The sequence below is a fragment of the Panthera pardus genome, unplaced genomic scaffold, assembly GCF_024362965.1.
Source record: "Panthera pardus isolate Hobbes unplaced genomic scaffold, ASM2436296v1 HiC_scaffold_16, whole genome shotgun sequence".
Lineage (NCBI taxonomy): Eukaryota > Metazoa > Chordata > Mammalia > Carnivora > Felidae > Panthera > Panthera pardus.
This window is the reverse complement of record NW_026526721.1, coordinates 5,565,163-5,591,235: the sequence shown is the minus strand read 5'-3', so window position 1 is coordinate 5,591,235 and position 26,073 is coordinate 5,565,163. Positions and strand designations below refer to the sequence as shown.

The 26,073-nt window shown below is 49.1% G+C and overlaps 1 protein-coding gene across 2 annotated transcripts in view; it reads right to left on the bottom strand.

The window, feature by feature from the left end:
* The window catches only part of DSCAM (DS cell adhesion molecule), a 699,778-nt gene that overhangs the window by 67,989 nt on the left and 605,716 nt on the right, over window positions 1-26,073 (bottom strand). The window contains exons 12-15 of one of the 2 annotated variants that reach the window (XM_053903059.1): window positions 13,959-14,155; window positions 12,563-12,659; window positions 11,079-11,207; window positions 1,969-2,136 (exon numbers count right to left, since the gene is read on the bottom strand). In XM_053903059.1, the coding sequence (XP_053759034.1) occupies window positions 1,969-2,136; window positions 11,079-11,207; window positions 12,563-12,659; window positions 13,959-14,155 (591 nt within the window). The remainder of the gene's footprint in view (window positions 1-1,968; window positions 2,137-11,078; window positions 11,208-12,562; window positions 12,660-13,958; window positions 14,156-26,073) is intronic. The other variant, XM_053903060.1, reaches the window with a different exon arrangement.

Genomic DNA, 26,073 nt, shown 5'->3' with positions numbered 1-26,073 from the left:
ACCTACAGAGTGCTTTCACAGCCTGCCTTCCCCCCCCCCCCCCCCCGATGACCCGCACGGTTGGGGTCAGGAGGAGAAAGCCATCATTACATCTGTTTTGCAGATGAGCAATCACACCGAGTTTCTAAGTAATAGAAATGGCTCAGCCCCGGACACTCAAGCATAAAGCTATCCTATTGCCTGCCCTTAAAAACGGTTTTCAAGAACTGATGTGTTCCTGGGTTGAGAAAAAGTGCTCATCTCTAGTTCGGGAAGAGCTGTCCATTCCAACCCAGTATTGACAGAAGACGGTATTGATGTAATCAGAAGAATACGTGTTTGCATTTTTTTTTGAGCCAGCAACCTTACTTCCTGGAATTTCACCTAAAAAATAGCCTTAAATGTCAAAAGATATACCAGAAAGGATGTTCATCACAGTGGTGTTTGTAGTAATAAGAAATGGAAAATTTCTTATTACTAATAATAAGATCTATCTTATTATCTAATAAGATCTATATAAGATCTAATAAGATACGATTTATTAAGTAGATGGTGGAAGGTATCATTAGGAATCACAGACGAGTACTTAAGGGTTTACAAAAGCGATGTCCTTCCAGAAGGCCGCTAATGAGGGCCAAAGAGAAGTGCGTGGAAGGAAGAAAGTCAAGAACAGTCCTAATTCCCCCGGTGAAAGCTGAAACAGATCTCCCGTGGACTCTCACTCATTTGGGGATGATCCTCTTAACCCTGGTGATGAAGAAGGGATCTGAGACTAAGTTTCCAACTTTATTGCAGTGGTGGGTAGTAGCTGATTATCTCCAATTTCAGGCAGAGAAAGAAAAGCTAGGTTTGGGGCTGGACACTCTTCCTCCCAAGAGATGAAGCTGGCCTTGATTCCTTAGTTTTCCTTCCCCTTTTCCTGCCAGGAGGTGGGTTGACAGTCAGCTTTCTCAGTCCTCTACAAACTGGTTAATTCACCCCCTGGTAGCCATGCATGTGGGGGAGCGTGCACACGTGTGTGTGTGTGTGTGTGTGTGTGTGTGTGTGTGTGTGCGATGACTGATTTATGAGGTGGTATCGCCATGTTCACTGGTAGCTCTAGGTGGTGGGATTATGGAAGCAGTTTTACCTTCTACAAACTGCTGATCTCTAGCCTCTTAATTTTCTTTTAAAAAATTTTTTTTGACATTTATTTATTACTAAGAGACAGAGAGAGACAGGGCATGAGTATGGGAGGGGCAGAGAGAGGGGGAGACACAGAATCGGAGGCAGGCTCCAGGCTCCGAGCTGGCAGCACAGAGCCCAACGTGGGGCTCGAACCCACGAATCTCGAGATCATGACCTGAGCCGAAGTCGGCCGCTTAACCGCCTGAGCCACCCAAGAGCCCCTAGCCTCTTAATTTTTAACACTGACTATGAAATTCTTTGTAATAGGAAAAAGAACAGTAAAGTGTGCTATAGAAATATTGACATTTCTAACCAACAAAATATCTCCTACCACTGTCCCCCCAACTCCTCACGCACAGAGTTTTCTTGCCATTTTCTACTGAAGCGATCCTCTCACACCTGGGCTGCGTAGGGCCTTGGGCAAGACATACACTCAAGGCTCTCCTGTCAGCCTGGACTCCATGCATCCAAACCAAGGAAGTGTAAAAATGGCAGCTTTTACAATTGTAAAAGTAAACCGTAAACTGTAAAAGGCAATCGTAAAAGTGGTCGTGCAGCTCTTTAAATATCACCAGATTGTTAGTCTTCTAGGTTTGCCTTTTAATTCTTGGACACGAGAACCCTGAACGAAGTCTTATTTGAAGAGCAGCGCCTTCAAAGCAGGAGGCAAGGCACTGTCCGAGTCTCTAACAGGGCCTGGCGCCATGGAGGGAACCCTTCAAAGGCCAGACACAGGCAAAGGCCTGAGTCCTTGTTAGCTGCCTGAGCCCTGAGGGCCAGCTGGGGGGCTCTGGGGTGTGGGCCTCGCCCGGTCACACGCACCTGCCTCGTCCGCGGTGATGGAGAGCTCGTTGCTGGGCTCGCTCTTGCCAATCCGGTTCTTGGCGTACATGCGGATGCTGTAGGTGGAGGAAGGGTGGATGTCAATGATGGTGGCCGAGTTCAGTTGAGGGGAAACATCTTTGGTTCTCTGAGCAGAATCCCAGGAGTCTTTTGGGTTTTGTTTTTCAAAAAAGAAGAGATAGAGACGTGAGTTTTTTTTCTCTGCCTTTGACAGTTCACAACTAGGAATCAAACACACACACACACACACACACACACACACACACAGAAAGGAAGGAGGAAGGGAAGAAAGAAAAGTTAACAACTCTAAGTGAATTCTCAAAGCAATGCTCCCAGTGTGTTCCAGCGGGCTGGCCACCAGAGGGGGACATCATACTCTCGTTACCCACGCTGACGGGGACAAGGGCCGTGGGTGGCTGAGTCCGGGAGGACCTCGGAGGCAACCCCACCCATGTGCCCGTGGATATGAAGGAGGACAGTACACGCGGTAAAAGCACATGTCAGTGAGGCGGTAAACAGCCATAGCAAGGCACTCATTGTACAGAACAGCAAAGGGGATTACGGTTCAGGCACTGCCCCCTGCGCCCCCCCCCCCCCCAAATCCCTGGTTCTAAAAAGCATTTGAAGAGCAGAAAGACCTCTAGCCATATCAGATCCTTCCTTCTCCAGAAGCAGAGGGGTGAATGTGAAATACCTCCATAAACACGAATCTCAGTCTCTGGCGTCAATGTTTACTTTCAAAGAATTTATTGTAGGGATTCTTTTTCAACCACAGTAATATTAACAAGAACCTGTGCCCCATGTGAAGAGGGAGCATTGGAGAGGTGACAGTTTGTACCTGCTGATATTTAGGCTTCAACCAATAAGGAGCAAACAATTCTTATTTCAGAAGACATTTGGGCGGTTGTTAAGGGCGGGGGGTGAGGGATGAAGAGATGGGATCAGTTGTGGGAGAAAAAAGACAGGAGGTGGTGGACACAGATGACGCTTATGTACTCCCACAGCCCCCGGGGTCCCCTAGGGTGACGTTCGCTTGCAGGAACCCCACTGAGATTCTGCATTCCCTGCTGGATTCTGAGCTCCATGACAGCAGAGACCATGCTCGCCGTGTTCAATGCCGTGTCCCCAGTGTTTGCACAGTGCCTGATGCACAGCAGACAAGCCACGATTAAGCGCGTATTTAACAGATAGATACATAAATGGCACACACACAGACCTCCGAGCCCTGGGTTCGTTTCCCCCTTCCACGTTAATGATGAGCACGACGTTTAGAGGGCTGGTCTGCCTAAAGGTAGCCGTGAATGTTAAGAGGTCTTCTGGACCTTGTACCAAAATAGGTTTCTCCAAGGTGGCCTTGGAATGCTGTATCTTATCAGAGAACACAGCACAATGAATATCCATTGCACCTAAAAGGAAAACTGTCACTTGAGTCAAGAAGACTGAAGATAGAAGAACTCGGACGTAGAAGAAGCTGGTACAAAAATTCCAATGGTGGAAGGGAAGAGTGGGTTTCAACAGAGGAGCCCGAAGTGAGGGGATTAAGTACCAGTGGCCTGACACGTAGACACGAGCCTTGTCCTGCAAAGGAGAAAGCCAAGCCTTCTGGAGAAGACGTCTGGAACAAGCCTTCTGGAGAAGACGTCTACAGAGAAAGTAGCTAACCAGCCCTGGGAGGAAGCAGATACTTGTGGTGGTTGATGGCTCTGCCCAGGGCCGTGTGGAGGTTTCTGGAATTGCCAGGATGTGTCTGGGAGGTGGCCGAGAGCCCGAAGAGGCATAGTGACATCCACTGACCACCTCCTCCTCCTGCCAATCAATTCATGAGTAGTCCGTGGGGTCGTGGCCAAGGCCGGGGGTCATGGGCTGGAAGCAGAAGGTGTTTTTAGCTTCTTTCTTGCAGTTCTTACTCTTTGGCAGAAAAAAGGATGATGTCAACGATCATGATTATTAGAATAAGGCTCAAAACAACACAGGGTGGATTTTGAGCTGAAGGTCAAGAAGATGAGAAAGAATGTTTTATCCCGGAAGATTTGAAAGTAACCGAGTGGAGAAGGAGAAGAAAGCGTAGTTCAATCCACCAGACACCCTCTGGCAAATGATACGGCATCAAAGGAGGAATAAAAACAAGGAGGTGACTGCCCAGGAGAAAAGAGTCGGGACAGGGCTTGGAGATGCGGCTTCTGATCTCAGACGCCGACGTGCGGACAGGCAGGACGTGGATTATTAGCAGAGTGTGCTGGAGAATGCAACCCTGGGCGTTGCAAACAACCACAGAGCGATCCCGGCACTTGGGAGGCTGGAAATGCACACTGAAATGCAAATACAACTAGGAAGGGTGTACCACGGACAAAATACAGAAACTTAGGGGTACGTCACAAGCAGAAATGCAGGCTGGGGAATCTGAGAGGCCTGGGATGCAGGCATGAATGGAGAGTACTGACTGGTTAAGGGCACGGACGGGAAGAGGCAAGGAATGAAATTGTCAGGGGAATTTATCACGGCTCTCCCTGCCCAGTGGAGGAAGGGGACGGTGCTGTCCGGATGCAGAGAACGGACGCAGTGTAAGGAGGGTTTGTAAGTCACGCTGGAAGATCGTTCACGAGGGACCATTTGCCAAGGTGTGGGCTGGGCTACAGGAGCTTGCAGAGGTTGCTCACACTCCCAGCATCTAGCAAGAGTGTGGAGCTGCTCCCTCTGCGTCGGGAGGGCCAAGGGATGGGACAGCGTGGTCGGAGTCCAGACAGGGCTGGAACCTCAGAAGAAGAGCCCAATAGAAGCTGCATACACAGAACGCAGCGGCTGCCAGGATCCTTGTCTGATCATTCTCTGTGCCTGGCACTGGGTGAAGCCAAGGGGAGGTCAGAGGGAAGAAAATCTGTGTTGTAGTCTTGGAGGTCAGCCTCCCCGAGAAGGGCAGACGATGGGTTTGTGCGGCGGGTCAAGGCGGCAGCCAGAGAACAACCAGCGGCACAGGGAACTCGTGTTTGTGGAGTAGGACCTGGTCGCCCAGTACTGTGCGGGGCAATTTACAAATGTGACTCCTGCCGTCCCCGAATGTGTGGGCGCAGTGGAAACACCCTGGAGCTTTCTGACAATGGCACTTTCAGACCTACCGAATCAGAATCACCGGGTAATGGTGCCCAGGAACCTGTACTTTTAAAAAGCCTCTCTCTGGGGCGCCTGGGTGGTTAATTCTGTTAAGCATCCGACTCCGGCTCAGGTCACAATCTCGTGGACTGTGAGTTCGAGCCCCGCGTCGGGCTCTGTGCTGACAGCTCAGAGCCTGGAGCCTGTTTCGGATTCTGTGTCTCCTTCTCTCTCTGCCCCTCCCCTGCTTGCGCTCTGACTCTCTCTCAAAAATAAACATTAAGAAAAATTAAAATAAATGAAAACAAAAAGGCTCTCTCTGGGTCATTCTGATGCATGGCTAGAGTTTGGAGTCATTTATTTGGCTGAATTATTACAACATCCTGGTGAGGTAAGGATTTTTATTTTCATCGTGAAGGTCCAGAAACTCAGGCCATTGACACGGCCGCTCTGAGCTGGGGCTGGGCTTTGACCTCACCTGTGTTACCTTGAAGCTCCAGGTCATTTTCCTGTAGCATATCACCTCCACATATTCTCTGCAGAACACCTAATGAGATTGGGTTTCAATTTTCTAGACACGTGCTGAACATCTCTTATGTTCAGATGCAGGCTTTCTGACAAGTGTGTGACTTGGCTGACTGACGAGGAGTTTGGCCAAGTACAAGAGAGGGGACTCTGGCCAAGAATGAATGTAGTGACTATGGATATGTAGAACAAGGGTCTGGAGGGCTGCGCACGAGGTTTAGACAGGGCATGTCAGAAGCGTTCTTGGACAAAGTGGGCAGGGTTCCCTGATCTGCCCCAGAGAGATGGAGGAGTTCACAGTCATATTCCTGCCTCTGAAACTCCAAGCAATCCCTGTGGGAAAGGACTGAGGGAGCCCACAGGGACCAGGGTGCTTGTACGGGATTAGGGATGCTCGCTGGGGAGCCCCACTTGGGGGTCCAATACCCTAAGTCAGGGGTCAGCAGATCACCAAGGACAAACCTAAGAAGGGTGAACTTGATCTAAAGAAGTGTTCGTTGTTAGAGGCCAAAGACCAGGAGGCATGACGGTGACCAGAAGGGCTTTTCTGGAGACAAAATGACACTAAATGCTTAAAAATTTAGAGGCAGCTCAGAGAAGGACCAGTTCCACTGCATTAGTTAATAGAAGGGAGACGTAGCACATAGGGAAAGCCTCTTTTGCTCTGTCTGCTCCATGGAGGAGAATGTTCTTGGGGTGAGAGGGAGAAGGGAGGCTGGAGAAAGAAGAAAGTTCTGGAAGACAGCACCTACCTGCATAAGAGAGTTTGTGCTTCCTGGGGGCTGGGTGGTTACATTCTGGGACAAGAGAGCACGCCAAGGCACTGGGGTCCGCTGGGCAATCTGTGGGGCACGGTGGAGGAGGAGACGGGTGCCAGAAGAGGGGACGTGGGCATGAGGCAGGCTACCTTCCAAAGAGGGGAAGGAAGTGAGCTGCTGAGCTGGCGGCACACACAGAGTGAGATGCTGGAATTGTTTGGCGAAGGGGTTCTTTGTGTCCATCCGGAGGAGAAGCAACGGTCATTAGGAACCAAGTAACGTGGAAGACAAAGCAGCCAGTGGAACTGGTTGAACTACATGAACAGACCTCGATGATACTGGCATGGCCAGACTGAGATGGTCGGGAGGGTGTCGCAGGAGATACCAGTAAGGGGACTTGGGATATTTTCTTTTTCCTGCTAAACAGAAAACCAAGAGAGTCATCTGCCTTCAAATCCTGGAAGGGATAGCATTTGACCAAAGGTTTTAGGGGTGGGAAGAGGGCCACCGGACTCAGGAAGGTCTGTGTTGGTGCAAGAAATGTGAGAATTCTGACAGTCGTGGCTGGGTCAAGGCAGAATGGTGCTTCCTTGGGGCTAGTGAGTTCCCACTGCTGGGACTGTCCAAGCACAGATGGAATGACGGCTTGCAGGGACCCGCTCTGTTAAGAACACAAAGTACAGCCACACGTAAATTAACAAAGAGTAGAGGAAAGTGCCTTTTGGGTGTGATTTCAGTGCTTAAAACAGAGAATGAGAATCAACACGCTAACAAATGTTTACTACAAGTTTCATTTGTATGATGCTCGCTGTGGGGGATGCAGGCTCATAGCACAGGGCTGCAGGGGGATTACAGGGGTCCCCCAGGGGGTCAAGAGAGCCCTCAGAGGGACAACTTCCCAGCAGGGGAGACGGATCTTAAGTATCTTCCCAGTAGAGGATCCAGGTACTAAAGAAGCAGTCAGAAGCCGACCAAATGTTCCAAGGCGTTTAGGATGCTCTATGAGTAGACAAAGGAGCACACTATAAAATGGGTGGTCAGGGAAGGCTTCCTGGAGGAAGTGACATTTAAGCTGTGATTTGAAGGACCAGTTTTCTATGTACGCAGCCTTAAATTAACTATCTTAAATTATGGTTGTCCCTTTCATACACCCCAAATCTAATGTGGAGGCAACAAATACGAGAAAAGCCCAGACCAACATGCTTTTTTACAGCAGTGGATACAGTTACTGCCAGCTGCCAACGCGGATCTTCTGTCCAGGCCTTTCGCACTGAAAGAGGTGGACCGTCTGGAGGGCCCTCCTGGAAATCTGAGGTCATGGAGTCCGGGTTCCTCCCCAGTGACTCTCCTGGGACGCATTCTATCTCAAACTGGGTTCACCGCGCTCCAGGGCTGCGTGAACATCTCAGCCACCCACCAGGCTGGTCCTGTGTGTGGCTGAAAGAGAGGATGACAGATGGATGGAACCTGACTGCAGCCACATCACAGAGAAGGAGCTCTCCTACCTGCGTGATGTAGAGCCCGATCAGTTTGTAATTTGGAAATGCCGTGGAGAGGATTCTTAGATTTGGGTCGCAGGTAAATTAAGTGCCATCAGTATTTACTGAGTGCTCCCAACATGACAGGCACCATGCTAGATGTTGGGACCTAGGGGCACACGATCCCAGAGTTCCTGCCTTCAGGGAACTTATGGGGAGCGCTGGGGGGGGGGCGCGCGCACTGAGGACTCTTAAATGGGCGACACCGACGGTTTTGGAGGCATTCGATCCCTAAGCACTGGGTGCGCGCTAGAGTAAGAGTGAAAGCTGCTATTTAATAGAGGTTTGCCATCTGCCAGACACAGGGGAAAGTGTTTTAAAGCAGCTCCCGTCTTTAAAGAGTATTCACCAAATACGCATTGGGTGCCCACAGCATGCTGGGTGCTGTGCTGGGTGTTGGGGAAACGGGTTGGGGGAAACTCAATCTGGTGGCACGGGGACTTCCGGCCCAGTGAAGATGGCACACCCACCAGCAAGTCACGCTTGCAGTGGCCCTCATCCCACGGAAGGTGGCATTTGTGGTAGCAGGGCTTAGAACTTCTCGGTGGGCAAAACGCAACCCACGACCGCGTCATAAAAGTGTCGGTCCTCCCTCAGGTCATTAACAAGTCTGATGCAATCCCAGCAGCAATGCCAAGAATATTTTTATGGAGCTAGACAGGTTGATGCGGATGGCTCCGTGTGTAGAAAGCGAATAAGACACGGAAAGGAAAAGTCGTAAGGGTGAACCAGGGCCACCAGAAGTGGAACCACAAAGCCTGCGTGACTACCGCAGTCTGGTGCCGAGGCAGAGATGGACAAAACGGTGGCATTGACTAGAAAGTCCAGAAAGAGACACAGGTGCACGTGGAAAGCCAGGGGGCGATAAAAGTGACATCTGGAACCAGTGGGGAAAGGTGGGCTTTTTAGTAAATCATGTTGGGGCAGGAGGATTCCCATCTGGGAAAAGGTCAAAGTAGAGCCACATCTCCCAGCATACCCAGGAATCAACTCCAAATGGATTAGAGATCTCAATTTTAAAGAGCAAGAGAAAGAAACCATACACGTAGGAAGCAGGGGAGATCGTTTTATAGCCCGGCCGTAGACAACAGCTTTTCTAACTTGACTCGACATCCAGATGCGATAAAAGGAAACGTTGATAAACGTGGGAACAGAAAACACAAACAAACTGCCCACCACAGCCCAGCCGGGAAAGAAAGGAGATGATGCTCTAGGAGCACGCGAGCGGGAGGCCAGAAATGCGTCCTTGCAGAGGTGACGTGAGGAGTGGGGTCTAAGGAGCAGGTGGGGGTAAGCATGGGAACCGTGTGGTCCAGGGAAGGGGGGCGGTTCTCCAGCCGGAGGACAGCCTGTGACCTTTGAAGGACTCGTCACAGGGAGAGGTTGTGGAGTCCCATGTCACAGAGGGGAATGCTGAGGGCAGGGGACCAGTGAAGGCACACAGCCAGGTAGAGACAGGGCCAGCGGCGGAGCCAGGACAGGTTGTGCAACCACTGGACCATCACCGGCACCTGGACACCGGCACCGAGGCACTGACCCTGCTGTCCTGGGAGCCTGCCTGGGGACCCACGCCAAGAGTACAGAAGCCCGGGGTCCCGCAGTCAGTGCTCGGCCAGAGGCTGGCGGGGCCATCCCTCCCCCGCCCAGGACTCTGTGGACTGTCCCCATGATGTGCGCGTGCGTTTCTCTGGAGAGCTCACTGTTACCATCAGTTTCGGGGCCACTCTCTGCTAGGCACATGCTGGCTTCACTAAGGAGTGTTTCCTTTCCTTCAAGACGGGCATGGCGGACCTTGGGATCCCTGGGCTCCTTCCTGACCTAGGTCTTTAGAACAAAGGCAGGGCCTCCTTGCTTCCCTTTGGCCCTGGAAACCCGTTTCTCCCAGTTCCTGAAAGAGCCCTGTTTGGGCCAGCACCGTCTCCAGCCTGCTGGCCGTCACTGTGCCCCCGCCTCCAGCCTGCGCTGGCTGTCCTATCCGCTGATGACAGTGCCCCAGGCAGCCATGGAGGGCCTCTCCCGAAGCCCCACCGGGCCCCGTGCACGCATGGCTCACTGCCAGGTCTCTGTTGGGACTCTGGGTCACAAGCTGCTCTAGCGTGCGTTCCCAACCCAGCTGCGCACTGCAAGTCTCAAGTGCTGTTTCTAAAACCCCCGTTCTTGGGAGTTCTTAGCGTTCACGCGTTGCTTCGGGGACACTCCACCCTTGGCCGTCCTTTCCAGCTCCTGCCACCCTCTCGTCCTGCCCCTTGCTCACTCGTCCTGAAGCATTCCTCACTCGTGACCTGCCTCCAGCTGCCCCGAGCTTTGGTTGTCACCAGGGTCTCAGCTCAAAAGATACTGTGCAGGTCACGGACAGTGTCACCTAAAGTCTGGTGGCCAGAAAGGAAACAATAAGGCTATGCATGGTCTGCGAGGAACTTGTTAACCCTACACATGCTGGCGAGGCTCTGATTCCTCTTATGAGAGGCAGGAAAAGTTCCCGCCAGAGGCCACACTGAGGTGTTCTCCCCTCGGCCTGATGGATCATAAAGTTCCAAGTGACCCTGGCATTCGTGATCCCTTTAAGGGGATAAACGGACACACCTGTCACGGTCCTGACACTGGGTCTGTTTTACTCATGGCCCCTCTGCCGACCTGGCCGAACGCGGGCCTGTCCCTGCGGTCCTTCCAGGACGTCCCCTGCAGGGTCAGCGCCCGTCTCCGCCAGGAGCAGCTCTCCTGCCTCTGCACAGACTCGGCCCACGGACTCCAAGCACAGCTGGAGCCCAGGCTCTGGACGGAGTCCCCGTAGCGAGCAGCCACAGGGAAAATGGCACGTGAGGACAGCAAGGGGGGGGTGGCAGGAAAGAGGACATCAGTGGCCAGTGGCCAGGTGCTGTCCGTAGCTGCCCCCCTGCCGGCTGGTGGCAAGAACGCCAGGGTGGCGGGCAGGGAGCAAGCCCGGGGCCCGGAGAGAAAGGAGGGGGCCCTGAGGCAGAGACAGGCCCCTGCACACAGACCGCACCCCAGAAAGGAAATGTGGAGTCCTTTGTGCAAGAAGAGAGACAAACCGGTAAAAGGAGCCCCCTCGGAGTTTCCGTGGAGTTCAGGTTTATTCTCACAGGTGATCGTGAATAACAAAGGAGAGCAGTAACAGGGCCTTTTGAAGTGGAAGTAAAGCTGGAGGGAATAAAGAGCTTACCTGATTTATTTTTGCACTCAATATCGTAGCCCGTGATGGGGCTGTTGCCGTCAAACCCCATGGTCCACCTGAGGGTGATTGTGCGAGCTTTCACGTCTTTGATCTCAATTTCGGGAGGGTCTGGGGGCTCTGCGCAATCGACAGGAAAACCCGGGCTTAGTTCAAACATGGCTCAGACAGAGGACGCGGGTGGAAATGCTGACTACGGCTCCCGAAAAGCCCTGTCAGCCTTTGACAGCAGCTGAAACTTTTACCTGGAAGCAATTTTTTTTCCTATTCGCATAGCAGGGACGAGAAATTCCACTTTTCCCCAAATGCCAATGTTTACAGCAGGGCTCTGTAAGCAGGCTTTTATCGCGGGGCTGGGCCACCAAACAAGGATGTCACTCTTCTGGTTTGGAATCTTGAACTCAAAAGAATGTCTGGGCTTCAAATGTTAAACTTCCCGTGTCATTTGCACCGTTTGGCGTAAGGATTCCTAAAGGTGGGCTGACCAGGCACACTGTTACACGTGGTGCACTCCGTGGGCCCGCAGGGTCACCTGACCCAATTCCTTTAAGGATTTGCTCCCTGTGTTTTGGGGGCTGCACCTTGACATCCTCATGGGCACTGCAAGAAACTGTTTTGACACCAGCTGTGTGCATGTTCAACATTTTCTGGGAATCAGGAGCTGTTACGTAGCAAGCTGAGCCCACACAGGGGTCTGAGCCTGGGCATACACTTGGGGATGGGGGGGGGCATGGGACAAGCTGAGGGCAAAATACAGGCTGGCACACCACCCCCCGCCCCCAGTGGAATATGTGTGATATTCCTCGGACAGTCCTGGCGGCCCAAGAACAAAGGAAAGGGGTTTAGGTGCGTGCCATGGTGATGTGGGGAAACTAAGGCAAATGAAAAATGAAGTTCCCTACTGCCTACAGCCCACTGACAAGTCCTTGAGACCAGCAGAGTGCCTTCCCTCTAGGAGCTCAGCTGCCTCAAGGATGACACTTTGCTGGGGACAAAAGGGAATCTTGCCTTAACATTGTCCCAACCTCGAGGACCCTGTAAGTCTGCTTCCTTTACCTCAACTCCCCCAAGATATACGCTGGTGACCCTACTCCAAGCTTCTGGCCCCTGATATAGATCTGAAGGGGCTCGTGACTGAGGTTTTATTAAATGGTAATAAATGGTGTTTCCTTAGCAACAGCTAGCCCCTCAAGGTCCTGGAAACCTTGCTTCCAAAATACCTTAGAGACTTACTCTATCCTGGAGCCCCTCCCAACCTGAGGGTAGAGAACGAGCTACCCCTCACGACCCCAGTGCAGCTCTTCCTGTCCAGGGGTTCTGTCCCCGTGCTTTCATAAAATCACCTTTTTGCACCAAAGACGTCTTCAAGGATTCTTTCTTGGCTATCAGCTCCAGACCACCCCACCGCCATCCCCAAACCTCCTCACTTACTGTCCTAAAAGCCGTGTTTTCCCCCAATTTGGTCTCCTTCCTACCTTGCACTGTGAGCTGAATTATTCCACGGTCCTCCCCATAAGAATTGATAGCATGACAGGAGAAGAAGCCAGAATCTTCTCTAACAGTTGGCAAAATCTATGTGTAAAGCAGAAAGAAATCCATCTTATCCAGTAGTATGGAGCAAGGACAACTAAAAGGACTTTTGATGATAAAAATCTCTCCATTGCTACCCTTCCGGTCCCCAGCACACCCGCACACGTGCACACACACCCCCGAGAGCAAATTATTTCAGTGCAATTGTAACGGTGTAGATGGATAGGTTCGACGTATGTTATCAGTGTCAGCTGGTCCTCGTTAAATTGGATGTGTAATTTATGTAGGATGCCATGGTCAGGTTGATGTATATTCCATATATATATATATATATATATTTTTTTTTTTTTTTTTTTTTTTTTTTCTCATGGTGTGTGCTTAGAGTATCCAGAGTGCCTAAAGAAGCAGACCTATAAATCCTGCAGTAAATGCTTGGTCCTACAGGACCCTCATTAGAGTTCTCTCTAGAAGGACTCTAGGATTGGACCTGTGAGTGAATCAATATCAGTGTTTCAAACACAGGGCTTTTTTTTTTTTCTCTGTGTGGGCTATAGCACCATTCACCCCACCCCCCGCCACTAAAAACACCACTCAGTTAACTACCACTAGTACTAAAAAAATCTAAGAGGGGCGCCTGGGTGGCTCAGTCGGTTAAGCGGCCGACTTCGGCTCAGGTCGTGATCTTGTGGTCCGTGAGTTCAAGCCCCGCATCGGGCTTTGTGCTGACAGCTCAGAGCCTGGAGCCTGTTTCGGATTCTGTGTCTCCCTCTCTCTGGCCCTCCCCCCTTCATGCTTTGTCTTTCTCTGTCTCAAAAATAAATAAACGTTAAAAAAATTAAAAAAAATAAAATAAAAAAAAAATAAAAAAATCTAAGAGACGACAATACTTTTTTTCTAGTTTTTGTGATCCTATGTGAAAGACAGAAGCTTTTCTGTTGGATTTGTCCAAGAAAAGCAAACCACTTTTCCTTAGAAAGCCCATCCAATTTGTTTCTTTTTACAGCATGTTAAAACATGTGCACAGCATAAGATGCCATTTTTCTGGGATTAATTATCATTAAGAGACTCGATTCCTACCTTTTTTTTTTTTTTTTTTTTTTTGGTTTTTACTACCGTTGGGTTCCCTGCCATGCTCATTGTAATTTTATTCTTAATAACATTTAAAGTAAAGCACTGTTTTTGCAGGCTGCTCAGGAATCTTGCTGTAAGAAGTGGGAAAGAAATGGTAGTCCTGGAAGATTATCTGCTGTTCATCACCCGCATGCCCCCGCTTAGGTCAAAGGACAGGATTATTCTGCTGACAAAGTTAGATGCTGATCCGCTGTGTTTGACGCGTTTTACCTGCAGCGTTGAGATCACTTCCTCTCCCACCTCCTTGGTGGACACAAGGTAACGGGCCATCTCGGGGTTAATGATACGGTCCTCCTTCTCCCAGCGGACGATGATGGGCTTCTCGCCATGGGCTGCACAGCTCATTTCCTTCTTTTGACCCTGAGTGGCTAGGGTCGTATTTGGATAGGACGTTATCATCGCAGGAACTGAAAATCCAAGAAGGACACGACTTATTTGGCAAAGCAGGATTCTTGACTTCCCACCTCAACACTCAGCTAAATCTGGCTTAAAGGGGTGTTTCCTTGAGGGGCATCTGGGGGGGCTCAGTCGGTTAAGTGTCCAACTCTTGGTTTTGGCTCAGCTCACGATCTCACGGTTTTGTCAGTTCAAGCCCTGCGTCAGGCTCTGCACTGACAGTGTGGAGCCTCCTCGGGATTTTCTCTCTCTCTCTCTCTGCCCCTCCCCACCCACATTGTGCTTTCTTTCTCTCAAAATAAATAAATAAACATTTTTACAAAAGAGCTGTTTCTTTGAAATAAAATGTATTCAAGAAACCGCTGAGCACGAATCATGAACAGAAAAGGGGCAAGGTGGCAGAAAAGTGAAACCTGACGAAATGAGCCCTAAGCTCATTCATTCAGAAGTTGTCATGGGATTTCATATTCAGGGGGCGCTGCTCTCTTCCCGGCCCACCGAGGGCACACGTCGGTCACGGAATATAGCCTGTGTCCCCGAGGACACATAGGAAAACAATTTTACTTGCTGAACAGATGGGAGAGGGGGCTTCCAGTAGCAAATGACAGTTTCTGACCCTGATTTTCAACTGTGGAACTCTGAAACCTTATCGAGCAACTTAGGCTGGGGCCCTGATCGCTGCTGACCCATCCTCGAAGTGACTTCTAGATATACCCACCGTTGTCACAAACTGTCACCGTCGCCCGGAGACCCCAGACCCACCCTTCTCCCGTAACATATGGCAGGCCATCTCATCCCCAGCGCACCAAGAAAACAGAAACCTCTCTTTGTGCAACTTCTCAGGTTCCCTGTCTCCCACCTCAAAATTCATCTAAAGACCTCCACTCTTGGCCATGTGCTGGGTGACGTAGGACTCTGCTCCCACCCCATACACCACTTAGAGATGCAGGGCGGCGCAAAACAAGCATCCTTTTAAATGCGCACGCAGCTTCTAAGAAAGTGAGAGAAATCCCAGGAGCCGGAAGCAGAAGTGGCTGTTGAAAGGCCAGAGGTATTATGATGTTGGAGGCAGGGAGTTGAAAGTGGGACCTTCAAACCAGGCTGCTCAAAGGGCCCTACCTTCAGAGCGAGGACCTGCAACAAGGACAACCAGACCCACACGGGGGGAAGGGAAAAGCAAACAGCCTTGGCTTGTGTTATGGACGAAGAGAAAAAAAAAAAAAAGCCTTCCCGGAAAACCCACAGCTGGTCTGCCTCTATGTGGGTTTGGGGTTAAATTCACGCTAAAGGGGCAATACGCTGGTGTTCCTACTTGGGCCGTGGGCCCGAAGATCCTAGCGAAAGAGACACGAACACACCCCAGTGGGAGGCACACTCCATCCATGCCCATCGGATCTCTCCTGGCCCGTGCTGGGTCCCGTCTTCCCCACAGCGTACCGGAGTGGGTTGAGACATACCACAACGAGTAAGAAACCTACCGGCTCTGTAGCCTGGACGCCCGCAGGAGAACCCACACTTTGAAGTTTCTCTACAGTCGGCGGGTGTGTGGCAGAGATTAGGAGGCGTGGAGTGGACAGACTAACTGAAGGGAAGAAACACCGTGGGCCCCGCATTTTATCCTCGGTGGTGGTGAGATCCCCCTTCCAGCACAACTGAGGGAAAGCCAGACTGGCGCATGGGCCCCAGCCTTCGGTCCCGATCACTCACTTCCTCTAGCCGCTTCAAGAAAAAAATTTAATCTTTACCAACAGCTTTTTTGAGGTCTTATTTACATGCCATAATATTTACCTGTTTTAAGTGCACAGGGGAAAGGGTTTGTCCATTGTAGTAGTTTTCTAGGAGAGCTGAAACAAATCACCACGAGCTGGGTGGCTTCCAACAACAGAAATCTGTTCTCTCACAGTTCTGGAGGCCAGTCCAAAATCAAGGTGAAGGCAGGGCCATGCTCCCTCCGAACTTCTAGGGAAGAATCATTCCCTGCCTCTTCCAGCTTCCGCTGGCCCCCACGATCCTTGGCTTGTGGCCACAACTCTCCCATCTCTGCCCACACTCACGTCATGTTCTTCCTTAAGGGTTTCCCTGGGTCTTCATGTGGATTTCTTATAAGGATACCAGTCATTGGATTTAGGACCCACCCTCACGCAGTATGACTTCATCTTAACTAATTATATCTGCAAAGACCTTATTTCCACACGAATTCACATTCTGAGGTTCATGTAGGCATGAGTTTTTTTGGGGGGGCTCATACACATATATTTGTATTATCCAACACACACACACACACACACACACACACACACACACACACACACTATTACAACCCAACAGAAGTACATACAGTTGTATAGTTACCACCACATCAAATTTGGTTTTATTTTTTTTTAAAGGAAAATCATTTTAGTAAGTTTATTTTTGAGAGAGACAGGGAGAGAGGGAGAGAGAGAGAGAGAGAGACAGGGAGAGGGAGAGAGAGAGCAGAGGATGGCAGAGAGAGAGGGAGAAGAGAATCCCGAGCTGACAGCACAGAGCCTGATGTGGGGTTCTATCTCATGAACTGCGAGATCGTGACCTGAGCCCAAATCAAAAGTCAGATCCTTAGCTGACTGAGCAACCCAGGCGCCCCAACCATATCAATTTTTAGAGCATGTACATTATCCCAAAAGGATTCCCCTGTCCATTTATAGTCCTTTCCTACTCCCCATTCCAGGCAAACAGTAATCAATATTCTGTCCTTCTAGATTTGCCTTTTCTGGACATTTCCTACAAATGGGATCCCATAGTAGGTATTCTTTTGTGTCTAATTTTTGCCTTTTTTCCCCCACTGAGAATGTTTTCCAGGTTAAGCCATAGTGTAGCATGTATCAGCATTTTCCCTTTTTAAAAAAAATTTTTATACATTTTTAAAAAATATTTATTTATCTTTGAGAGAGAGAGAGAGAGAGAGTGTGAGACAGGGAGGGGCAGAGAGAGAGGGAGACACAGAATCCAAAGCAAGCTCCAGGCTCTAAGCTGTCAGCACAGAGCCTGATGTGGGGCTCGAACCCACGAACTGTGAGATTGTGACCTGAGCCGAAGTTGGACGCTTAACCAACTGAGTCACCCAGGCGCCCTTATCAGAGCTTCTTTTTTGTTGATGAATAATACTGCATTGCACGGGATTAACACATTTCGTTTATTCATTCACAGTTGACACACATTGGAACTGTTTCCACTTTTGGGATATTATGAATAATGCTGCTACCAAGATTTGCATGAAGGTTCTCGCTTAGACCTATGGTTTCACTTTTCCCAGGTAGATCTCTACTAGAGAAACCGCTGTGTCACACGGAAATTCTACGTTTCACGTTCTGACGAACTGCCACATTGTCATCCCAAGTGGCTTCACCATTTTTACAATCTCTGTGTCAGAAGACGGAGCACAGAAGAGGAAGTGGGGGGAATGTTTCCCGTGAACCATAAAAGCAGGGTGAAGCTATAGGTGAGCTCCAGCTTGATGCTCACTGGCTGCAGAAAGCTCAGCGCCAACCCAGTGCTGCCACCACACAGGTGAGGGTGGTGAGGAAGGTTCCAGGAGAGGCTGACCCATGCCAACTGGGAGAATGAGGCAAACACAGGGGATGGAGCCCCTCCTCCTCTGAGATCAGGGCCTGCGAGCAGCATGAGAAGGCTCCACTGAGCTATGATCCTGGGACAACAGATGGGGACCTTCTCAGTGTATTCCAATTCCTCACCCCACTGAGGGGAAGGGACTACAGCCCTGGGAGTTCACCAGCCCCATTCGCTGGTCCAGATAGTCACCAACTGAGGGGCCCTACCCAGACAGGGGGCTGAATGTGCATGCCATTTGGAGGGGCCGAAGGGAGACACGGTGTCCCTCCCCAAGGGCATCCTCCAAGGGGGAGGCTCTAGGGGGAGCAGGCAGTAGAGTGGACCACTCCCTCTTATTTGATACTCCTGCCTGCAACTTTGCACCATTCTTTGTCAAGGGTTTGAAGGCTACAGAAAACCTCTGCACAGGACAGGAGGCATGGAACTTGGACATCTGGTGTGCAGAAGGGCAGCTGAAAGGGAAAACTCCCACCCTGACCAAGGGAGAAGTGGACAGGTGCACTGAATATTTGCGCCTGGGGCAGTGCGGGGGACATCCGCTTTCTTGCATGGAGCCTTGTGTGTGATCCCACCCTGCCCAGTGCACTGTGATGCAAGCTCATTATAGTGCAGGGGACCACTTTCTGGAACATAGTTATGGGGAGAGGCCAGACCAGCCTGTGAGGCTCTTCCCATATGTCTCCTTATCACTTTCCCTTTAAGCACAGAGTGAGGATTTCGTTTAGAGTGGCACTGTTTCAGAAAACCCCAGCCACAGGAAATATATTTAAGGGGAAAAGGAAGCAATCATAAATTGTGTCTAAGAACGCCCAAATAGCCCTAAAATATCTACAAAATGCAAACATGTTAGCAGTAGGAGAAACTGGATGCTCTTTCAAAGTCTCTTCGTGTTCATGGGCAGAACAGATGAGTATAGTTCAATTACTTTCCTGCCTACGGCAGATTAACACCCTCCCTGGAGACAGCAGCTGGCTATTCCCCGGGTAGAACCAGAAAGAAAAGCGGAACTGCCCAAGAGCTGACATGAGAGATGATGGCGGAATGACACAAATCCCGAGATCATGGTGACCAGGCCCACGTGGGCTCGCAAACACGATGTCTCTCTTCCCCGCACCCTGTGCTCAACATGCCCCCATACCAAGAAGACCATTACTCCATCATCATGGGTTTCCAAATGATGACCCTCGACCATTGAGAAAATGTTACACTGGCCTGGTGTGGTTTGCTTAATAAGAGATAGGACTATTTTAAGTATTCGAGAAGATTCCTTTCCAAAATGGTTAATAAAAACATTTTAAGTGTCCAAGAGGGTAGGAGAAATAAGTTGTGTAGACATTTTATTCATGCAAAGGCGTGGGATGAACTCAACATCTCTCTATGAGCATCCTTCAATGTCTTCCCTTGAAAATAGGCCAGGAAGGAAGGGGGTAGCAACCATTTTCCCCCAAGAGATTTGGAGAAAGAATCAGGGGCACCTGTTGAATACTGGAAGTGTCAGTTGAACATCGACCCTTGGCAAATGTCCTCAGCGGTGGGGTGCTGGCTACGTAGGATGTATTCAGGCATGCTCATTAATGCATTAAGTCAGGGTCTTTGCCACTGTGAAAAATTCCTTTCTGTGATCATGGTAAACTCCGTATTTGTGTATGTTATCAAATTACTTAGACATGTGAAATGCAGTTGAGTTTTTAATTAAAAAAATGTTCTACGGATCCAAATTATTTGAGAATCTCCCAAGAGGCTTTCTTTTGCTCCAACAACCACACGATCTTTTAAAGACAGGAATTGGGGGGCGCCTGGGTGGCTCAGTCGGTTAAGCGTCCCACTTCGGCTCAGGTCACGATCTCACGGTCCGTGAGTTCGAGCCCTGCGTCGGGCTCTGGGTTGATGGCTCAGAGCCTGGAGCCTGCTTCCGATTCTGTGTCTCCCTCTCTCTCTGCCCCTCCCCCGTTCATGCTCTGTCTCTCTCTGTCCCAAAAATAAATAAACGTTAAAAAAAAATTAAAAAAAATACAGACAGGAATTGGTTGCCTACTGTAAGACTCACTGGATAAAACTGAGGGCAAAAAATGTGGATAGAAATAGGAAAAATGATTCAAATATCCGAGATCAAGACAGTCTCTGTTATGTCTAACCCATAATTGTCAACTTGTTGCTAAAAAAGACACGTAGATAACAACATATTTGCTCTCACTTGGGATGTATGTTGATGTGTGGATTTATCTGGGGGTTAAAGCAAAGGGTCCCTTGGCGGCTTTGCATCCACTAGGCCTGTGACAACCATCGTGGACCTCACTGTAACAGATGTTGAACAATGGGGGCGTCTGGGGTGAGGGAGTGAGCCAAGGTGTACTGGTGGGGACGTGTGTAATGTTGATTGGTGGCTTCTGCATTTTAAATCCAACGCAGGTGGAGACCTCGGCAGCAACACCCAGGGCTGCAGGGATTTGGGGCCCTGGATGGGCTTGTTTGGCATCTCAAGCAGACACCAGTGGATTTGTATAGAACCACAGAGGGTGGGACTTAGGAGTTAATGAGTCAGTGCCTGTCCGCTCTTATAGATGCTACACCATCAGGCTCGGTTTATTGTTTTGCGGATTGTCTGGATTTTAAAAAGGGATGGAGAAGAAGTTAATGGCAAAGATTAAACGCCTGAAGCTATTACATTTTACATAGTGCCAAGTATTGCGAAACCATCCTTCCAGGATGCAAGGTTCAGCAAAGAAGTCTGATGCATCTGATTCAGCAAACAGTTCCCTCGCACCATTGACAAATGAATGACATTCCCCAATACTTCCTCCTGTTTTACTTCTGTCTTCCTTGTTACTGCAAATAAAAGCACCAAGAAACCTTTGCCTCGGAACAACACTGTTCAGTAGGAACAGCCCTGTGGTAGCTACAGACACAAGGGTTCACAGAAAGGCAGCTAACGTATTTTATGAGAAGGAGTTGGCTCAATGGAATTGATGAGGCTGATATGGCCTATTTTATTATTATTTGTACATTTTGTTTTGGGGATCTGGTGGTTCAACGTTTCCTAGTGTACTGTTGGATGTATGCAGAAAAATTTGCAGACCAGAAAAAATAATACCAGCTGTCAAAATGGGCAGGTGGCTGTTGGGGGAAATTCTTCCGTGTGGGGGGGACCTTGTATGAAAGCAACACTTCTAACCCCTCCCCCGAATGGAGGGGCAATGACTAACCTGACTTGAGGGTTGGGGAGGAACTGACAAGTGTGACCCAGTTCCTTCCAGATATCTGTTGGCAGAGGGTACATGTTCCGATCTACAAACTTCCTGTAGTGAAAGAAGACGTGCCTGAGTGAGAGGTGTGTGCATCTCCAGCCTGGGCAGAGACTGGGGTAAGTCTCCCTAATTCTAGAATGTAGCATCTGCAAACACACATCTTCCAGAAAGCTAGTATCCAACCACTCTACTTCTGTGTCTATCTCTTGCTTGATTCTGAACTCAGGGGTATTATTTTGGGGGGCCCTCTTAAACTGTGACAGTAGGTATGGACTGTTCACCAAGCAGAAATTTCTAGTTACCTCTGGAAGCCCAGGTTCCTCTTTCCCCAGTTTTTAGCAAGAGACATTATTAAAAATATACCCTAATAAAAGAATGTATTTCCAAGTTCTTCTTGTAGTTGGGTGTTGCCAGCTCAAGCCAATGATGCATCCAGGTGTCCTAGGAGTTGAGCTCCCTTTAGGCTTTCTCGGTTTCCTCCTGTGCCAGCCTGACATCAGGGTCTGATACCTGGAGTTCCAGCTCCCATCTTGGACCTTGAGATGACTCTGGAGATGGGAGCCTGGGTCCTTGCTGACACCGTGAAGCTGTCATGCCCAAGCTGGCCCGCCTAACTCCAGAAAATAGTTATATGAGAAAGAAGCAAACTATTATGTTTATTTATTATTATTTGGGGCTTTTCTATAATAGGAGATTAAGAATTGTTTTGAGCTGACCTTAATCATGGGTCTTGACTCTTTAGGATGATATGGCAGATGTTCCATACTGAAAAAAACAGTTTCTTTTTTAAAAATTTTTTAGAGAGAAAGAATGAATGAGTAGGGGAGAGGGGCGGGGGAGACAGAGGGGGAGAGAGGGAGAGAGAGAGAGAGAGAGAGAGAGAGAGAGAGAGAGAGAGAGAGAGAGAGAATCTTAAGAAGACTGCATGCTCAGTGCAGAGCCTGATGCAGGGATCAATCCCACGCCCCTGGGATCAAGACTTGAACTGAAATCAAGAGTCTGTCAACCGAGAGATCTACCCAGGCGCCACCCCAAAAAGCAATTTCTATTGGATGGCTTTGCAGAGAAAGATACAATGTGCAGCATATATAGTTTCCAAAGTGATCTTCAGTTGCCAACTCATGATTATAGGATGGGTTACCATCAGCCTATATAACAAGGTCGTTGCCCAAGTGTGAATCCTAGGTGTGCCACTTGTTTCCTGAGTGGCCCCAGATAGTCACTTAACTACACTGTGCCTCACTCAGTTTTGTTCTTTGTCCCAGGGAGACAATGATCGTTGAGAGGATTAAAGAGGCCAGCCCGCAGCAGGGTCAGTGCTAGATAAGCATAGACTGATGGCATCCCCATGTGTCTGATGGCAGGGACTTGTGACGTCTTCAGATGAGGAATGGATGTGGACTTTTGTTTGGGGTCTGTGGTCTGCTCAGGACTTGGGGCACATCTTTTAGTAAAGACATTTTCAGTTTGGGCTCAAATCCATTAACCAAGATTTTTTTTCTCACAAGTGCCAAGTTCGAATTCATGGTAATTAAAGATTCCAGGGCCACAAAAGTGACCTTGAAAAAAAAAACTGTGAATAAATCTGTTGTAGGTCCAAGAAGAAGAATATACTGACTTCTCCGTTTTCCTCTCCAAGCTGGGGAGTATGAATCAGAAACTGAAACTCACATATAATTTAGCTTTGAGACATGACCCCCCGGTCCCTCCAGTCAGGAGCCTGATTCCCGCAGACCCCTGAGTGGAGCACAGGATGGAGAAATTTTGGTAGCAGAGCTGGGTTCTAGAAACACGTCCATATTAGTGCCTCACAGTGTCAGGGGTGTGTAAAGGCTACGACGGAGAGGGCTCCCTGATGGGCAGGAAAAAAGTTTGTAAAATGCCAGACGAGGAAAACAGAGAGAGTTCCCGTGGGGATATGGCATTTTATTCCCCGGATCGGGGCATTTTATCATTTCTCCTTCTCCTCCTTCTCCTTCTTTGGAGAGTGAACCAGTTCTGAAATAAGGGTTTCTGTCTTACCTCACGAGATGCTATGCAGGGAAGCAAATGCTCGGTGAAGCTTGCTGTTCACCCAGAATGTAATTTCCTATTCCTTAAAAATAAAAACCCATGGAAGAACATGTTACTGCTCCCCATGAAAAACACAGCATCGCTTTGAGAAGTTGTTTTCTGTTCTTTCCTTTTCCTAATAAGGAGAGGTTTAATTGCATTCCACATGGGAGCGATGCCTTGACAAAACCACCCGCCTCTGGCTTGTTAATGGTTTGCCCGTCTTCCTCTTCCAAAGATGCTCTCTTTCTACTCACATTTGCCCTTTGGAAGACTGCCCCACCAAAATAGGTATTTAGCTCTGGTGAATAAACTCTGTATTGAGTCACGAATGTTATGACCAGCTCATGTTTCCCTGGTCCACCCACATATTTTCAGCCTTTTAAAGAAATGGTCAAAAAGATTTTTTTTTTTAAAAAAGGATCATTACCATGGCTCCTTGCAATGCTAATGTTTGAAGGGATGACCTTTTCACCTGTCACAGTCATGGATGCTGAGAGATGACAACGTATCAGCGGAGCAGTGCTTTTTGCACGGATTTCTGAAGCGTAACAAACGGATGGGGTAATTTAACAGGGATTGGTACCACGCAGAGGCTGTGGGCAAACCCTGCTAGCAAGGGCAAAGGAAAGCCAGACCAGGAAAGCTTTGTTCAGAGAGTGTGTGCTGTGCGCTTTTCCTGCCAAGTTACCCGCTACGGAAGGTGCCATTTTCACATTGTGATATGTTGGCTTGTAGATTTCCATCATACACCACGATACCATCTAATAGCACCTCCCTGTTCAGGAAATCTGTGCTCTTATGGCACAAGGGGGCATCATCTGACCTACTTGCTTGCAGCATAAAGATGCAGGTGTCCGGTGGGGCCTCTGACACTGGCCGGGAAAAGTTGTGCGCACTGAGGCCCAACTCACACTCGTGGGACGTGAGCTAGGTAGCCTGAAGTGTGAACAGTGGGAGAATTTACACCACAGGCATTGGCAAACCCTAGAAATCAGGACTCTCTTCCTTCCCTCCACCTACAACAGTTTTTCCTCTTAAATACAGACCACAAAACAGCACAGGGGAGTGTGTCACTATACTGATGACTTTAAGGAGTGTTCCCATAATACAGGGGGCACTGAGGAGGCGGTGAGTTCACCTGAGAACAGTAACTAATCTTATTCATAAGAGTAAACCCTACCGATGTGAACAGCTCATCACTGTGTGTTGACATGTAATTCAGCAAAGAGTCCACACATACGTTGCTTTTTCAACTTAGGGATACAGAAGAGGGGACGGTTCTATTAATAAGCTGGTGATATTCAAGACGAGTTCTAAACATTACTCTCCTTTTTTAACGGCACAAAACCAATTCTAATACATTTTTGTCTTTTTTCCTCCCTCCCCAGCTCTGCTGAAACTAGCACTGAAAAAGGAACAAAATGAAATACCGAGAAGCCTAGATAATCTCTAACTAGACAACTTGCCTGTCATGGTCGTCTGGTTCAATCCCTTCATTTTACAGAGAAGGAAAGACGAGCCCGGAATAGAGAAGTGGGTGTCAAAGTTTCAGGAGAGGAGTCAACCAGGATCTGACTTAAACAAGGTCTACTCTAGCCCCATCATTACCATCGTCAATACTCATCCCAACATAGAAAGTGGCCGATCTTTCTGGGTGCCCAGGACTCCCTCTATTGGAGCAGACAAGCCCTGTCTCCTGGGGGTCCCCCTCAGTGCCTCCACTCTGTCAGAACAGAGGTGGCAGAAGAGGGTATGGTCCAAGGATGAAGCAACAAAGCCCAAACTGGAAAACAGAGTCAGGGACACAAGGGTTCATGCTTGGGAGGACCAGGGAGGCAGATGTTCTGAGACGTGAACACGTATTTTAAACCTGCTTCTTCAAGGACATTTTTTTTAACATCCCCCACCTCCCCCTACCCCCACCTCAACATTTGTCTGGGAAAAAAAATCAAACATACAGAAAGTTGAACAGCCATATACCCACTGCCTGGATTCCACAATGAATATTTCATGCGCAGACTTGAATCTAAATTTATTTCAGTGTTCTCTCATCAGCCAATCAAACTTTACTGAATACAGAATTTTCATTATTCTATTTTAAAATAGACCTGGCGAAAACATGACTCAGTGAGCATCTGGAAGATGGCGAAGGCACTAAGATGGCACCCTTCTTCCTGAAATCTGCTGCCCTGGGGGGAGACGGACGGCACGTGCCTCACTCTGGACTCTGCAGATGTGACTTGAGGTCTGGTGCCACTCTCACATGTGTCATATCGGAGGAAGAGGTGTGAAGGGGACTCGGAGCAAGGCGCCTGGGCTCCAGCCTCATACTGTCCAGGACATGCTATGAGTGGGCAAGACCACTGACTGTCCTGAGCCTCTTTCTTCTCGTGTGACTCCTAGGAGGGCTGCCTGGGACCGGATGCTGTCAACCTGGGCAGCACCTCAGAAGCTGGAGTCAACCTGAGTAGTTTTTAAAATAGACTAGTGCCCAGGCCCTACCCCAGGCCAACGGAGTCAGAGTCTCTGGGGGCAGGGCCCCGGAATGGGTTTATATGAAGCTCTCCAAGGGATTCTCACATACAGCCTGCGTTGCAACAACTCTACAGGGTGATCAGGGGTCTGTGACAGCCCTAATTCTCCTCCACTGTCCCTGTCCCTTTCCTTTCCATTTTGTCCCCTTATCCCCCTCCCCTCCTTCCTTATTTTTCTACCCTTCTTCTCTTTCTCTCACAATTCCATCATCATCACCATCATCATTGCTAACTTGCATGAGTGCTGACTTACATCTAGAACTTTTTCACATGCCCTGCGTGTATTTAACCCATATAGCAACTTGACGGGATAGACATTCTGGTCATAGAAATGGCCCAAGACCTATTTATAAGTTCCACTGTAAGTAGATTCTAAATTATGCTATAAAGATGTGTGAGAGATGCAGAAATAACGTTTTTAGCACATTCATTGGATTTAAATTTATATTAACAGATGTCCATGCAGATGATCCAAGAGAACCAGAC